This window comes from Lissotriton helveticus, chromosome 9 (genome assembly GCF_964261635.1).
Source record: "Lissotriton helveticus chromosome 9, aLisHel1.1, whole genome shotgun sequence".
Lineage (NCBI taxonomy): Eukaryota > Metazoa > Chordata > Amphibia > Caudata > Salamandridae > Lissotriton > Lissotriton helveticus.
In genome coordinates, this window is record NC_136070.1 from 1,173,302,116 (window position 1) to 1,173,317,575 (window position 15,460).

The 15,460-nt window shown below is 41.5% G+C and overlaps 1 protein-coding gene across 1 annotated transcript in view; it reads right to left on the reverse strand.

The window, feature by feature from the left end:
- The window catches only part of LOC144783434 (contactin-3-like), a 206,584-nt gene that overhangs the window by 149,998 nt on the left and 41,126 nt on the right, over positions 1 to 15,460 (reverse strand). Inside the window, exon 3 of the mRNA XM_078662414.1 lies at positions 1,803 to 1,930. Within this exon, the coding sequence (XP_078518540.1) occupies positions 1,803 to 1,930 (128 nt within the window). The remainder of the gene's footprint in view (positions 1 to 1,802; positions 1,931 to 15,460) is intronic.

The following is a 15,460-nucleotide window of genomic DNA, read 5'->3' on the forward strand; positions in this document are numbered from 1 at the left end:
CAAGGGGGTGAGCAGGGGTTATTAAGGAGTGTAATCCCCTTATCCTTACTTAGAAGTAAGGGTCCCTATTTGGACAACAGTGAATACCATTGCCGACTAGAGACCCCTATATCTAACAAAGAGTTATACGCAGTATTTCTCCAGAGTTTCACCACAGGTGCCTTGGTATTTCTGTTTTAACATTCCCATTTCTTGCAGATGCTGATGCTGATGCTATGAAATAAGTATGTAATGGACTTAAAAAATTTTTTTTTTGTGATCTGGGCTTCTTGTGGAGAATGACAGAAAGAAGTTACTTTTATTTTCAGGGTATTTTCAGTCTATTACATGTGTCATGAGAGTTGTAGGTTTATTAAAGGTATAACACTATTCTCTTTGACAGACAGAACAATCAAGGTTTGCCCTCATAAGTTGTAGGAATATATGATAATTAGGAAAGCTGTCTTAGAAGGCCCTATTTTGAGATTCAGTCAGAATATATACAAGAAACAGTATGTTTATTCTTGCCATCATTTTACACATTTGACATCATCTCTCTTTTGTGGATGTTGTCATAGAGATTACTGGTCTTCACTGATTACTCCCCCTTTTGAAGAACGTGCACAAAGCATCCTACTGTCCACATAACTAGTCTGGGCTGTGTAGCTGCCTTTGTGTTTCAGTCCTTAATACAATTAAAATGAGCATGTCTTTCATATAACGTCACCCATCACACCACTTTGTGTTGCATTGCATCACACAAAACAATAACCGCACCTCGGGTCTTATCCTGTACTATATGCAAATATTTCCCATATATATTCAAAACAAAAAATATCATTCCAACCACAAAACTTGCCTTTAAGGACCAAGACTAGACTTCTTGGAAGGACAAGGTAAGCAAAGGCACTGCTTTTATTGGCAGACTTTAGTGGGAGTATGCAGCAAACTTAGTCAGCACACTCCGCATACTGATACACTCTAGCACTGTCAAGGCAGCAACCTACCAAGTATATCATCTCTCACACTTTCTACATGAAGAGTAACAAGCCACAACCTGACTGGCGTATGCCCAACTGGTGCTTGTTTGTCTTTGGAAAACTACAAGAAGTTGTGAAGGACTGGGGTTGTCATCTCCTGCTCGGAACTAAGGATTCATTCAGCCCAGGAGAAATAGTTGGAATCTGTGAAGTTTCTGCTTGAGGGTTCCAAACCTGCTTGCTCTTACACTTTCTTCCTCATTCATGGTGTGTATTTGTTCAGCACTAGGCAGTGTGTATTCCTGTCTCTAAAAAAATAAAAGTACATGAGTACTGCTTTTTTACCAATTTCCAATCCTGCCCTTTGAACATTATTCTACTCATTCAACACCAACTCTGACCGGTGCATATTGCCATATGGATTCCCTTCTTGCCCTCTTCAGGCATTCACACATATACACGCACACACAATCCCACTGACCCTATGGCCAGGCTGGTGCTGCGTAGATGACTTAATGTTTTGGTCCTAGCTACAGTTATAATTTGTGTGTTTAGTTCTCACATATCTTTACCCATTACACAGTCAGGTGCTGCGTACCAGGACATGATAACCACACCCTGTTGGTGATCACACTTACCATGAAAACACTTCTCATATAGGATCAGAACAAAGACAACACTCTCACTGCCACACCCTCTACATAGTTTAGCTTGCTATTTGTCAGTGCCAGTCGTCCAGAGCCTCACAAAGGTGTAGTAAGAGCTATACAAATGCCACAATACAGTACAGTAGAATGCAAACAAACACACTGAACTATAAGTCTTGTCTTCAAATATATTTACCTGTTACTAGTATTCTTGTTCTTATACTTGCAGTGCCAAACTGGTTTCTAGCCACACAATTATAAATGCCAGCATCTGATTTAGTCACATTACTGATTCTTAGACTTGCATTTCCCAAGATCATTGTCCTGTAAAAAATGAACAGATATATTTCAACCATTTTGTTCTCCAAATTAGCTTGAGAAACCTACTTTTAATTAGTTGATATTAGGGGCAAAAATAGTGGGTCCAATCTCAGTAATAAATGCAAGTCAAAATAAATGTGTCAAACTTTTTTTTCCTTTTTATGGACCAGAATACACACATATAAAAAGATATTTTTATTGCAACAGAATACACACACACATTATGCACATCATTATGATCGATTAATAAATATTTAATGGTTCATAAGGATTGTGGTGCTGCTTCACCATTCTAGTGAAGAAAGAGCGAGGAGATCATCTGGAGACACACACTCACATCCTGGTTTCTCATCCAGTGGCCGTGACAAGGGGTGTACTGAAGTGCAGAGAGTTGGTTGCAACGCATGAGGTGAGGCGTGGCAGCCCATTCGGGGATTTTGTGGGCTGCACAAAGAAAGAGTGGCCAGCCATGTCTGTTTGGCATCGCAACTGTCACCTGAAGCACAGTGGGGCGAGAGGTGACCTTTTGAGCCTTGGACGCCGTATGCAAAATCAGTGGTGCAAGTGTGATTGTCGGGACTGCATGGCAGCCGCAGTGAAAACATCACAAGAGTTGCAGCCTTTCCATTGGCTAAGATCTACCAATAAAGAAAGCCGATGTATAATATAAACCAACCAGATGCTCTGTACTACATGGTTAGCAGGTTGTGCATTGAGAAAGGCAATTATGCTGAAACGCGTCTGCTGCTGCTAATAAAGGGACTGAAAACCCCATGAGTGATCCACACCATTTCTTTGAAGTCATTGTGTATCAAGCTGGACCATAACTTCCTGTTATATATGTATATATATATTTTTTACCACACCAAACTTCAGATCAAAGTAGGCGCTGACTCCGTGAATTTCAATCCAAATGATTTATTACTTTTAACTCAGTTTCTGCTCAGACGCGTTTCGGCGGCTTACTCCCGCCTTGCTCACTAACAAATGCATACTACAGTGAATTACTTATATACATAAACACCATGTCACAGGTTTAGCTGTTGCTATGGTTACCTGGTTACACCCTAATTGATGGCGTGACCTATTACATGACTTGCACATTAGAATTTCATAGCAGTCTGTTTTCACTTATCACTGAACCACATTCTAGTACATAAAAATAAAATTTTAAATTTAAACAATACAAATTGTGCTCGTAATGCATTTTACAAATGCGGTTTGATTAAACTGTGTTGAAATAAACACCTTATCACCCTTCGTTCGGACTAAACCACTCGATACAATGACACCTTTGTAGGCGAATCCCGTGTGTTACTGACTTTGCCCGTTCGTACCTGTTCTTAAAAACACTGTGATTGGCTCGGGGCTGTAACATGATTCCTGTCTAAGTATGACACTGGGCGCGCTGTCTGAAGGATGAACCTACTCAGCATACATGCTTCGGTAAGTGCTAAAGTAATGCTTTTCGCACCCTGTAAACCCCTTTCCCGGCCAGTGCCTTAATGTGTTTGGGATCCCGCTATGCCAAGTGGGACAGCGAGGGGACCTTACACGGAGTTCAGTAATTTTGCTTGTGGTGAACCGGGTGAATTATGGTATAAGGTGTGTGAAGTGAAGTGATCTGTGCGGCGCAACACTAATGCCAATACCCTTAAGTGGCATGTACGTGTACAGTGTATTTACAATGGGAAACGTTAGATGCAAGTGTTTCCAGGGTACTCGGGTAAGAACGTGAGGGCACGGACGCTGGGGGGGGGTTTAAATATGGACGCTCAGGGCCTCATCCGCATTCAAGCCTGAAGGGATCTTGGAGTTCAAGAGAATGATGCATCTTGACTCCAGGCGGCGTAAAGCAAGTTTTCGATTTCCGTCTCTCGCATTTCTGGGGATGCTGTCTATAACGAAGTACGTTAGGCCTTCTGCATTGCCTCCATGGGTCTCATGGATGTGTCTTGCCCTGGATAGGTTTGGTCCAAGTTTGCAATTGCCCTTTGGTGTTGCAGAATCCTCACATGCACGGGGTGTATGGTCGAACCTACGTATCTCTTTCTGCATTCACAAGTGAGCACGTACACGGCAAATTCAGTTTTGCATGTGAAGTGTTCCCTGATGGTATAGGGCTGTCTTCTAAAGGGCAGCTCGACATTGGTGGTGTTGATGCCATGGTTACAGGCTTTGCATTTACTGCATTTTTTGAATCCTTTTTGGGACTGTAACCAGTTCTTTTGCTTTTTAAGAACAGGTGCATTGCACACTAGTTGGTTGCGCATTGATTTCGCTTTTCTAAACGATATTAAGGGTCTTTCGCCTACTGTGTTTCCTATGGTAGGGTCATTATGAATCAATGGCCAGTGCCTTCTTAAGATTTTACGAAGGTTCGAGTGGTATCGATGGAAACCTGTTATGAGCCTAGGGGCCTGCCTTTCTTGTTTGTCTCTAACGGTTTCTTCTACCACCGGGAACAGTAGTTCCTGTCGAGTTTTTGTGCTGCACTTCACTTCTGCCTTTTTGCATGTCTCGGCTGTGTATCCCCTCTTTTGGAGTCTCGTGAAAAGGTTTTGTTTCGCATTTGAGAGTCCCTCAGTTGTACTGCAATTGCGTGTCATCCTTAGGCATTCCGCATATGGGATGGATTGTTTCAGAGGTGTGGGGTGGAAACTGTGGGCATGTAGGATCCCGTTTCCTGCAGTGGGTTTACGGTAGGTACGTGTTTGTATCTTCGCATGTTGGACAAACAGCATTTCATTCCTTTATTTCGTCTCGATTGAACCATAAAAGGTACATGAACAACAATCATAAAAACAAATAAAACTGAATAACTTCAATAAAAAGACATAATACATATCCCATTAAAATGCAATTTCATCTAATAATGAAATAATTTGGTGGACAATATTGTCAAAAGCACGATCCAATAAGATTGGTAAGGATAGGTGCTCAGTCCTTAATCGAATATCCTCCAAATGTAAATAGGTAAACCAATCCCTATTCACAAGCAACATTACAAAAACATATAATTAAAAGCAGGGCTCATGTATAAAATACTACTCACAATATAAAAACTAGGAGTTGAATAGAAACATCTTATTTCACTGCTTTCATTCTGACGTGCCATATTGAAAACAAATACCAGTGAGTAGACAATACAATAATTTGTATTAGTTTTACATAATCTTAACACAGAATGGCAGTCACGAAAACCAAGCAATCGACATAGAGGAATGATCCAGAATGACCATTGCTTTGCGTAGGCCTTTTAAAAAAAAATGTATTCCTCAGTCTCAACTGTTTGGCAACCCATCAGACATGTATTAGGTGTGATCACTTTTTTTCCCTAAAAACAAGTTAGGTCAGCCAAGGGCAGAGTACCCAATTTCAATTTTATGTAAGGTGCATGTGTAGTAGAATCAATTTCCAAATTCAAAAAGGACTCAAATTCAGGTACATCTTTAAACATCAAATAAGATTCTACAAGGTGGCCCAGAGAGACATTACATTTCTTACTTCCTAACACAATTTTCTAATAGCTCGTTACCAGTTTCTCTCAGGCATCTTGGGTGAACGCAGCAGGTTTTAACTAAAAATTGTTCAAACCCAACTTCATCAGCCATGTTTTATATGTAGAAGCCAAGGAATTTTAATAACTGATTGGCCCTCACCTAATACGTTGATACAATCCCTATATGGATCCAAGTTCTTATTTGTCCACAGCCTAATCCAATATTAAATAGCTCTCAGGGTGACAATATCAGAAATAGACCTAAGATTCAAATCGAATCTTATTGAAAGTGTAGGGCACTAGCAGGGAGTCTCTGTAGAGATTTTACAAAGGCGTATTCAGCTATTTTCACTGGAGCAATATTCCAATGACCCCACAAGTCAGCCCCATACAAGGCTGACCAAAGGCTTGACTCATATTACTTAATTGGGGGTTAAACAGCAAAAGTAGATGTCCTGTTGGCAATTCGTAGAACAGCCCCTGCGCTTTGCTTCAAGGCAATACGCTTTTCTTGATCTGGGGCTGCCATCTAGGAGAATCCCTTATTTTTGCACCCAGATAGTCAAATTCATTGACCCTGCCCAGTGTCTCACCCACAAGGACTACCTTACCCATGTTTTTTTTCTGTGGGCACTAAATACTATATATTGTGTTTTATTGCTGATTATCTCTAAGCTATGCTCCTTACAGAAAAGACTGAATTTTTCCAAGAGAGTAGCTAGACACTTTGCAGGATTGGAAAGCAATGGGGTATTTTATACCCCGTCATCTTGGGCGAATCATTTTCACAGTCACAAAGATAAGGGATGAATCCATTTCTATACAGGAGAAAGAGTGATTATATATATATATATACGTCCTACTCTGTGGGATGACTGAGATCTGGTCAGAAGTTTGCCCATTTTCACACCATTCTGAAAACAGCATTGCTACTTATAAAACCATGGAAATTCACCGACAAAACAAATTGGTCACAGGTAAGCTACAGTTAGGAATTAGCTTTTAAAAACATTAGAAATTTACTGAAAAAAATAAAGGTTAAAGGGCAGTTATACTTAGGAAATAGGATAAAAAATCCTTTGATATTAACAAAAAAAAAAAAAAAGGTTACGGGGACGTTATCTTTAGTCTCAGATTTCACTTGTACAAACCATAGAAATCCAGCAGTTATAGTTACCTCAGCTAACTATAACTTACACCTCTGCAATGCACTGCTTATGAACTCACATATTACATCACTCATGTCACGGTTAGTCAATCTCAGGAACCTAATAGTAAAAATAAGACATTTGTGATTTACAAGTTGATGTGGGAAGTCTAACATGTTCTGTCTTCCCATAAAGTCCATAGAGGTCCTTTACTTTAGGACTATTGATATGGTGATGTATGGTGGGATTCAATAGAAAAGGGCAGGATTGTATATGTTGTTCACAAAAGCATTCATATTGGCTCATCCGTGATTTTTTTTTTCTTATAGTACCTTTCACAAGGGCTATTTGTTGTTTCATTTCATGTGGTTTATTGATTTGCTTCTACCATTCAGAAAAGGTAGGTGATATTTGTGTCTTTCCATTTGTTTGCTAATGATAATCTGTTAATTGCCAAGTTATAGAAAGTTAGCCCATCCACATCAACACCCAATAAAATAGTGCTCAATTTACATTTGGTTCACATGATATTACTTAATCTTTGAACGATAGAGATCCCAAATTCCTTCAGCTTTGGTCAAATAATAAACATGTGTAGTGAATCAGCATTGTGAGAAAGGTATGTGGACACAGTTTGGTTTGTTTAAACAATTTGGCTTTTTTGTAGGTATGATTTAAAAGTCATATGTTGTTCAATATTTATAGCTTTTAAACTTCGTAGGAGTGATAAGCGTGTAGTTCATATGCAATCTGTCTGAAATTTGGTTTCCAGTGAGATCCACTGACAGCCAGTTAGACCACTTCTTTGCCCACTGTAACAGATCTTGAAGCGTATTCAATTAAGTATATAAATTAGATTTTGAAGGTGGCACATCACCAAATGTCAGGAGGGTGAGATTATGCTGAATCAGTGATTTAGTGTGATTAATTATTAGCTCAGAGATAAAGTGTCTAATTTGTCAATATTTAAAAAATCATTAGAGCGTGAAGCGTAAATGGAAGTCAATCTGTATGTTAACAAAAGATTTCACCACATGTGGATAGATCTGCAAATCTTGTAATTCCTCTTCGGTGTCACTTTCTAAAGTTGTTACCCTGAGGATATTTGCAAGTTCATCATTGAATATTAAAGGAGTTTGAGGCAATGCATACATAACTTTGACATATTGTTTAACCCTAGGCCAGTGTTTCTCTAAGGTACATATAGTCCTAATCTTGACCTTTTAAAGCACTTGGATCTTAAATTTGTCAGAATTGAATAGATTTTCAATAAGATGATCAGACAATGCACTAGATAGATACATACATTGTAAACGTTTACCCATGTAAGCCTAATCGTATAATCTCCAGCTGGTATTGCTCATAAATTACTGATAATCAGTAGTTTCCATAATCTAATTAATCTTAATGCTTTTCTGTATTGCCATACAAATCTGGAAATAATCCAATGTAGATTTTATAAATATTTGTTCATAGTATATAGTTTAAGAGCCCTGAAAAGATATAGAGATTTGGGAAGAATGTCCATTCAACTTAGTTCACTCCAATCAACTATTGAAATTGGTTAATTCTTTGCTTGAAATGTAGTTTAGTAGATTGAAGTAAACTGGAACAATTCACTAAAAATAACTCTATTTCGGAAGAAACCATGATCCCCAAATGCTATGTATCTTCTTCAGTTACCCTTACTTTCAGTACAATTTTGGTACTTACAAATGTTTAAATTTATAACGTAACGTACTTTCAAATTCTTCAGTTATTTACCCTATAACATTTAGCGTGTGTGGTAGTGAGTGGGAAAGAATAGCCACATCATCAGCATATACCACTAACAGGAAGGTAATGTTGAAGACTGGTAAAGTTGTAAGGTACCTTGTTAGCCATCTAATATATGGATCCATATATAATGCATACAGAACAGGGGAGGGAGGGCAGCCCTGTCTTGTACCTTTCAAGATAGAGAATGGACCTGACAGATTGCCAATGTGACCAATTTGACCCATGTGTCAAATTAGAAAGCAGTGGGCATTAATATCAAATCAGACAATAATGCTGCTAATAAGGTCTGTGATTCATGAACCAAGACAAGTTTAAAAGTATTGGAAAATACAACTCAACCAATAATACAATATTCACTTAATTTATGAGTAATAATTGTGTATATTAGAATAAAAACTGCTCCCTGAAATGTATCTGTTTATGTATGCTCAAATGTAACTTTTAAAAACTACCATTTGAAAGACTATTATTCTTTGTGTGCTAACTTTTATATAAACGTGGAAAGGTGCTCAATGTATTACTCCTCCCTAGCCCTTCTCCAGTAGTAATATCATGTTTATTCTCTCTCCCTTGACCCATAATGTGATCTTTACCACTTTGATGCTGTCGCCTCTTTTGTCTAACTGTCGGAAATAAAGCACAGAAAAGAGTTGTTTTAAAGGAAATTCTTTTGATCACTAACTAATTGTCAGCAGACCATTTTTAATACTTATGGTTTTCAGTAAAATAGTTTGAAACCCCTGCAATATATAAAATCAGACACCGATAAACTACAGTGAGTGGATTGCCACATGATGAATTATTTGTGTGCATATGCGACCACTGGTTCTGTATTGATCAGTATTGATCTAATCCCACGCCATACCTCTTCAATATTACCATGATTTTTTTCCCTGTCCACTGCATAGGCTGGTGAAACCAACAAGCAAGCAAAAACAATATTGACAAAAGTGCTAATGCTGACAGAGGAGAACGCTTCCTCCTTTTTGCATGATATTTCCTTGCCTGCGCTCACAGAGGAGGAACACTTTGATCTTGAACTGGAGATTATGGTTACGGAGGTTGAAAAAGCCATTCATGACTTGCAAGGTGGGAAAGCATCGGGCCCCAATGGCCTGCCCATCGAATTGTTTAAATGTACTTCGGGCAAGGCAGCCCCCCATCTCACTAAAATGTTTAAGGATAGTAGGGTGGAAGGATGCAACCCGCTGATCAGAGACTGGCTAACATAATTATGATCCATAAGGAGGGTAAACCCAACAATAAATGCTCCTCCTATCGGCCAATTTCGTTGCTCAACTGCGAAGTGAAAATACTAGCTAAGGTCCTTGCCTCTCGCCTGCTCAAGGTCATTGCCCGCATGGTCCACCCGTATCAGGCTGGATTTATGCCCGCGAGAAACACCTCCCTCAACCTGTGCAGACTCCAGGGTGTGTTGTCCCGTGAGGACACAATTAGAAAAGATGCAGTCGTCGTCTCACTTGACGCGGCAGCGGCATTTGATACCATAGAATGGCCTTTTATGTTTGCGGTCCTCCAAAAATTGGGCCTTGGCCCTGGATTTGTCTGCTGGATCCAGCTCCCCTATCACCGGCCACTGGCGCAAGTGGTGGTGAACAACTGGAAATCATCCACCTTTACTCTCAGCAAATGCACCGGGCAGGGATGCCCCTTGTCCCCGCTTCTCTTTGCCTTAACACTCAAGCCGCTGTCAATGTGGGTCCGGAAAGAGCCAGTAGTCCAGGTCCTTAAGTGGACCGCCGGATGGGAAGACCGAATATCGCTATATGCGGACAATATTTTGCTCTACTTAGCGTCCTTGGCGGCATCCTTAAACTGAGTTCTGAATATCTTTCAAGTGTTTGGCAGATAGGCCGGCTACAACATTAACTGGACAAAGTCGGTGCTCTATGTTCCTAGTGCAATGCTGCCCCCGCATCCGTGTGGCTATAGGCTCTTTGAGGCTCAAGACGGGTTCAACTACCTGGGGATCTGGGTCTCCAAGGACCAGACCAGATTCCTATGAGCGCAATGTGCTCCCACCCCTGGTACGTCTCAAGTCAGATGTCCAGCATTGGAAAACACTCCTCCTGTCTCTCTTGGGACGTGCTGCCCTATTTAAGATGATGTCCCTTCCCAGATTCCTGTATGTACTGCAAAATACCCCACACCAGGTTCGATCCTCGTACTTCAAAGAAATTGACTGCTGTATCCTTGACCTGTTGTGGGAGGGCAAGCCCCGTGTATAGCGACTCACAAGCACACACTGGGATGGTCCGACGGGGGAATAGGCTTACCGGACATGCCGAAATATTATTGGGCATCACACCTGGCAGCAAGTAACCAGTGTACGTATAGACCGCAGGGCGACCAGGCCTTCCGGATGGACAGATGAAGCTAGGCAGGGGTAGCTTTGCAGGGGCCGTGTATGTGCGGTAATTGAAGCCGGCCCTGACTGGCCCCACGGGCCATGCAGTGCAAGTTTGGAAAGCGGCTAACAGACATTTGGGGTGAGATGGTAAACTCACAAAGGCCACACCACTCTGGTACAGCAAACAACTGGGCAAGCTACATCGCTCAAAGGGATTTGATAAATAGGACCTTATAGGCATATCAAGGGTGGGAGACTTATGGAAGGCAGGTGGGGTGGTCCTGTTCACGCAATTGCAGAAGGAGTATGAATTGGCGAGTTCTGAACACTTTCGATATCTCCAGAATAGGCACTCCCTGCCTGCGGTCCTCCCCGAGGGTAGCACACTCCCTGAGACCTCCCCACTAGAGGATCTGGTACTAGCTTTATTTATTTAAATGTTTTATATATCGCTGGCTAGACCCAGAGGTATCAGAGCGCTTTACATGAGCATCAGATCATAGTTACAGGTTACATAGTAACAAAGGTTAACACAGTTATTAGAGCATGGCAACATAGTTACTTGTAAGGTCAAGATAAACAATAAGCACAAATATGTAAGGGGAAAAGCAGGCAAGGGGAAAGATTCAGGGGAGGGGGGTAGGAGCTGGGGAAGTAGACAGGTAATGAAGGTGGGAAAGAGGAGGGGAGGGTGAAGGACATTGCATGGAAAGAGGAGGGGAAGGGCGACGGGGACACAAACCGGTAGACGAGTCAAAGCAACATCCAAAGTCCAGTAAGCTGTGATCCCAGGGGAAGTGGTATCAGTTCCCTATCTCTGTTGCGGGAGGCTCCCTTTACGCAGTGGACTCTCTCAGAGGGGTCTCTGAGACTCCAAGGCCTACATACTGGATCCTTCCCCAAAAAGGGGAAATGGAGTGCTTTGGCAAGGGGTGCCATACCATACCTCAGCTGTGAGTAGCTCCCTTGGCGCAGTGGACTCTCTCAGCGGGTACGCTGAGACTCCAGAGTATAACTATTGGATCTTTCCCCAACAAGGGGAGAAGGAGTGCTAAGTCAAAGAGCACAAAGGACAGGGGGTTAGGCAGCCTAGCAGGCAAGGTGAGAGATTCAGGGGAGAGTGGATAGGAGCTAGGAGCTAGGGGGGGTTGACAAAGAGAGAAAGAGTACTAAATGGGAAAGCATTTAGGGAACATAGGGGACAAGGTGAATGGAGCAGGAAGGGTAAGGGGATAGGGTAAAGGGGTTAGAGAAAGACAGGACGTAGAGACGAGGGGAAATTATGCCCAAGGTCTGGCTGGGTAGGTGATGGCAGAGAGGGGGAGTCCACAACCCATCTTCTCTTAGCTATGTGGTAGCTCCACCGGGCATCAGCCAAATTGCTAGGTCCCCACAGTCTGGGGTAAGTTCCGCAGGTTCCAAGTCCTGTTGTGTAGGCAGGTTACGGGGTCGGTTCATGGTCTGGTCAATGTCCAATTGTTGTCCCAGAGAAGTCAAACAACGTGTAGGGGACCACTAAGGAAGCCATCTTGGGGTCAGGCAGGGGACTGTACTGTACACTGGTGGCCATCCTAAGGTTAGGCATCAGGCAGTTAAAGTCAATATCCAGGACAGCGGCTGCCAGAAAATAACAAATCCAGCGTGCACACACCATCACATGCACAGACATGCACAAGCACACACCAATGTGAGCACACACTGTCATACGAGCACTGACTCACACAAACAAGCACATAGCCGGAAACATCCAAGAACACAAGCACACATAAAATCCCATGCTCTAATACAAAATCACCCAAAAACATGCACACGCAAACACCATCACATGCACACACATGCACAAGCACACACAAATGCGCTCACTCTCATTTACACGCAGACACGCACAAACGAACATACAGAAACTATTAAGTTAAACACAAGCACACATACAATCAGATGCTCCAGAACAAAAAAACACAAGGACGTACACACAAATACATGCACACACACACACACACACACACACACCATCACACGCACAGACATGCACAAGCACACAACAAATATGCGCACACACTCTCATACGCGGACAGAGGGCGCACCTACACTTTGACCTTGTTTGAAGACTTCTTAGGTGGCATAGGGGCTATGTGGCGAAGGTCACTGGTTTATGGACAGATTTGATCGCAGGAAGGAGCTCTGGGAGGTCCCCTAGACTCTTCTTGCACCCTGCGTTGTCACAGGCCTTTCAGTGAATTAAGGGGAGCCCGTGGCCATCTTAAGGTCAGGCAGCATGAGGGAGCAGCACCATGGAGGGGGAGTAGGAGGGAGGGCGTACTGCCTACCTCTACTCCTGCGGTTGAGTGGTGTAGTCCAGAAAAGCTCTGGGGCCAGATCAGGACCCCGGCACCATCTTGGAGTCAGGCAAAGAGACCTCTCACAGTGCAGAAATCCAAAAGCAGTTACATTCTTAAAAGGCCCCAGGCTGCTAGCGAATATCGTCCCTAGTCGTGAACGACCCCATGTTCTGTGGTGTCTCTTAGGCAGTGAGCAGTGAGCCTCTGTTTGCTCGTGTGGCCCCAAGGTTCCACTTCTCCTCTGGAAAATAGAAAAAGGAACGTAACCCCGCCTAATGATGTGATGGTCCTAACAATAGGATCCAATGTATGTGGGGTGATTAACCTAGGAGTTTAGCAATGCACATAACAAAAGAGGTCAATCCAATTATACCAAACAGCCAGTTTTTAGCAAATATATATATATTTTTATTTTTTTATATATTCTTTCAGTTGATATAAAAAAGATCGTACAAAAATAGATAACATTTTAAATCCACAAAATATCAAACAACATACATTAATGCAAAAAGAGATAAAAATAAGGGAAATTCATCCTACTTTGGAGCCTACCCAGTAACAAGTCATACTTCAATCATACCCTCATGTTCTCAATTATCAAATTAATCTACCTAACATTCTATCATTCAACTTTCATTCTTCCACGCATCCCTATCGTCCTGGCGTATGCAACATAAAATTAGTGAGTTTGTTGCATAAATCAGAATGTTATTCCAGATAGGTGACATTAATACGGCTCCTAATGAATGTTAAACAGTGTGCCGTATTTTCTGGAAACACAAGCCGACGCGCGTTTCGGTGACAGGCCAGAAGGGCCACACCTTCGTCAGGGCTGGGGGTGTTGACTGGGAGGGGATGACAACAAAAATCTGAAAATAAAAAACAATATCTTAATTTTTTCGTTCTAAAAAGATACAATCATAGCATGTTCAGGCATGTACTTTTTCCACTTTTCAACAGTTTTTAACAAAAATAAACATTGATTATTAGTGATAGTATAATAACTGTATGGTTGACTTTTTGTGACTGTGCAAAGCTCGACTACCTAGTGACACTCCCTGTGACAGTCTCCCGGTTAGGTGAGATCTGTGAAAGGCATAAAGATAACCTTAACTAAGCGACCCATCGAGTACATCTCATCACATCTCTCATATATCACAATATTATATACATTCATTCTAGAGCATGTTTGACCAAGTGCCAAAGAATTTTTTTTTACAATTACTAGTGATGGTCAAGGACCCTAGGGGTGAGGTTGTTTGCTGAAGTGATAGGATAGTAGGCATAGTATCTGAATATTTTTTAGTTCACTAGTGGGGTTAGAGGACCACACGGGAACTGCGCAGTTTTTAAAAAAAAAATCTGGTTTTAATGGTGCTTAACGATTTATCCTTTTATTTTCTGAAACCCTTATGTCAAGCTTGAAAAGACAATGTATTAAGTAAGGATTTATTTTTTTACCTATTTTAAAGTTCTAGTCATAATGACACAGATGCTTGAGACTGGATGTCCTATGTGCAGAGGTTAGAATTTTCTATTTCAGCTCACACCGGATCCTGTGATGGAGAATCTATAAGTCAAATGGAGCTTAAAATAAACATTTGTTTTTTCGAACAGGAGTATCATATTTATTTGGGGGCATAGGCGGGTGTCCGTTTCAGTTATAAGGTTAACAACACTATATCCTATAGTCAGGCCAAGGTTTGAGAATGATGTATTTCTCACAGTACCTGAGACAATTTTTAAATAGTTCTTCAGAGTTGATAGGAGGTTTGTCCCCAAATATTGGAAGACTAAGATTCCTGATAAATAAAGGGAACACTCATTATAGATGGACTATCGTAATTACGCGAACCCACAATGCTTAATTAAGATGGATCTTCCATTACCCCAATGTGATGGATATCACGGTGCTAAATACAGTGAAGCCGGCTCCTAGACTCAGCAATTTATGATGGAGTCGATCAGCCGTCCTTTCTGCTATTCGGATAGGTAGGTAGCTATCAGAGAACAGTTCATAATGGAGGATAAAGGACCAGTAATGAGTATACACTATCATAAATATCCTCTAGATGGTACAGAGTCAGATGAAAAAATTGTCTGTCTTATATACACACCGTTAGGACATAAGGCAGGGTCCGCAAGTGATAAAGGTGTAGTTCCGCCGTATTTACCGCTAGCGGGTTAAGCTGATGGATAACAGACAAACGATTCCTAAATGGAGGATAAGGGCCAATAATAGGTCAACACCATTGTAGGTATCCTCTAGTGATTACAAAAAGTCAGATTAAAGGGTATACACACCGTAGGCATATGAGATAAAAAGACGCTGTATTTTCTGCAATTTGAACGGTGTGTAACTGTAGATAGCGCTACCTAGTAGAGAATGGACGA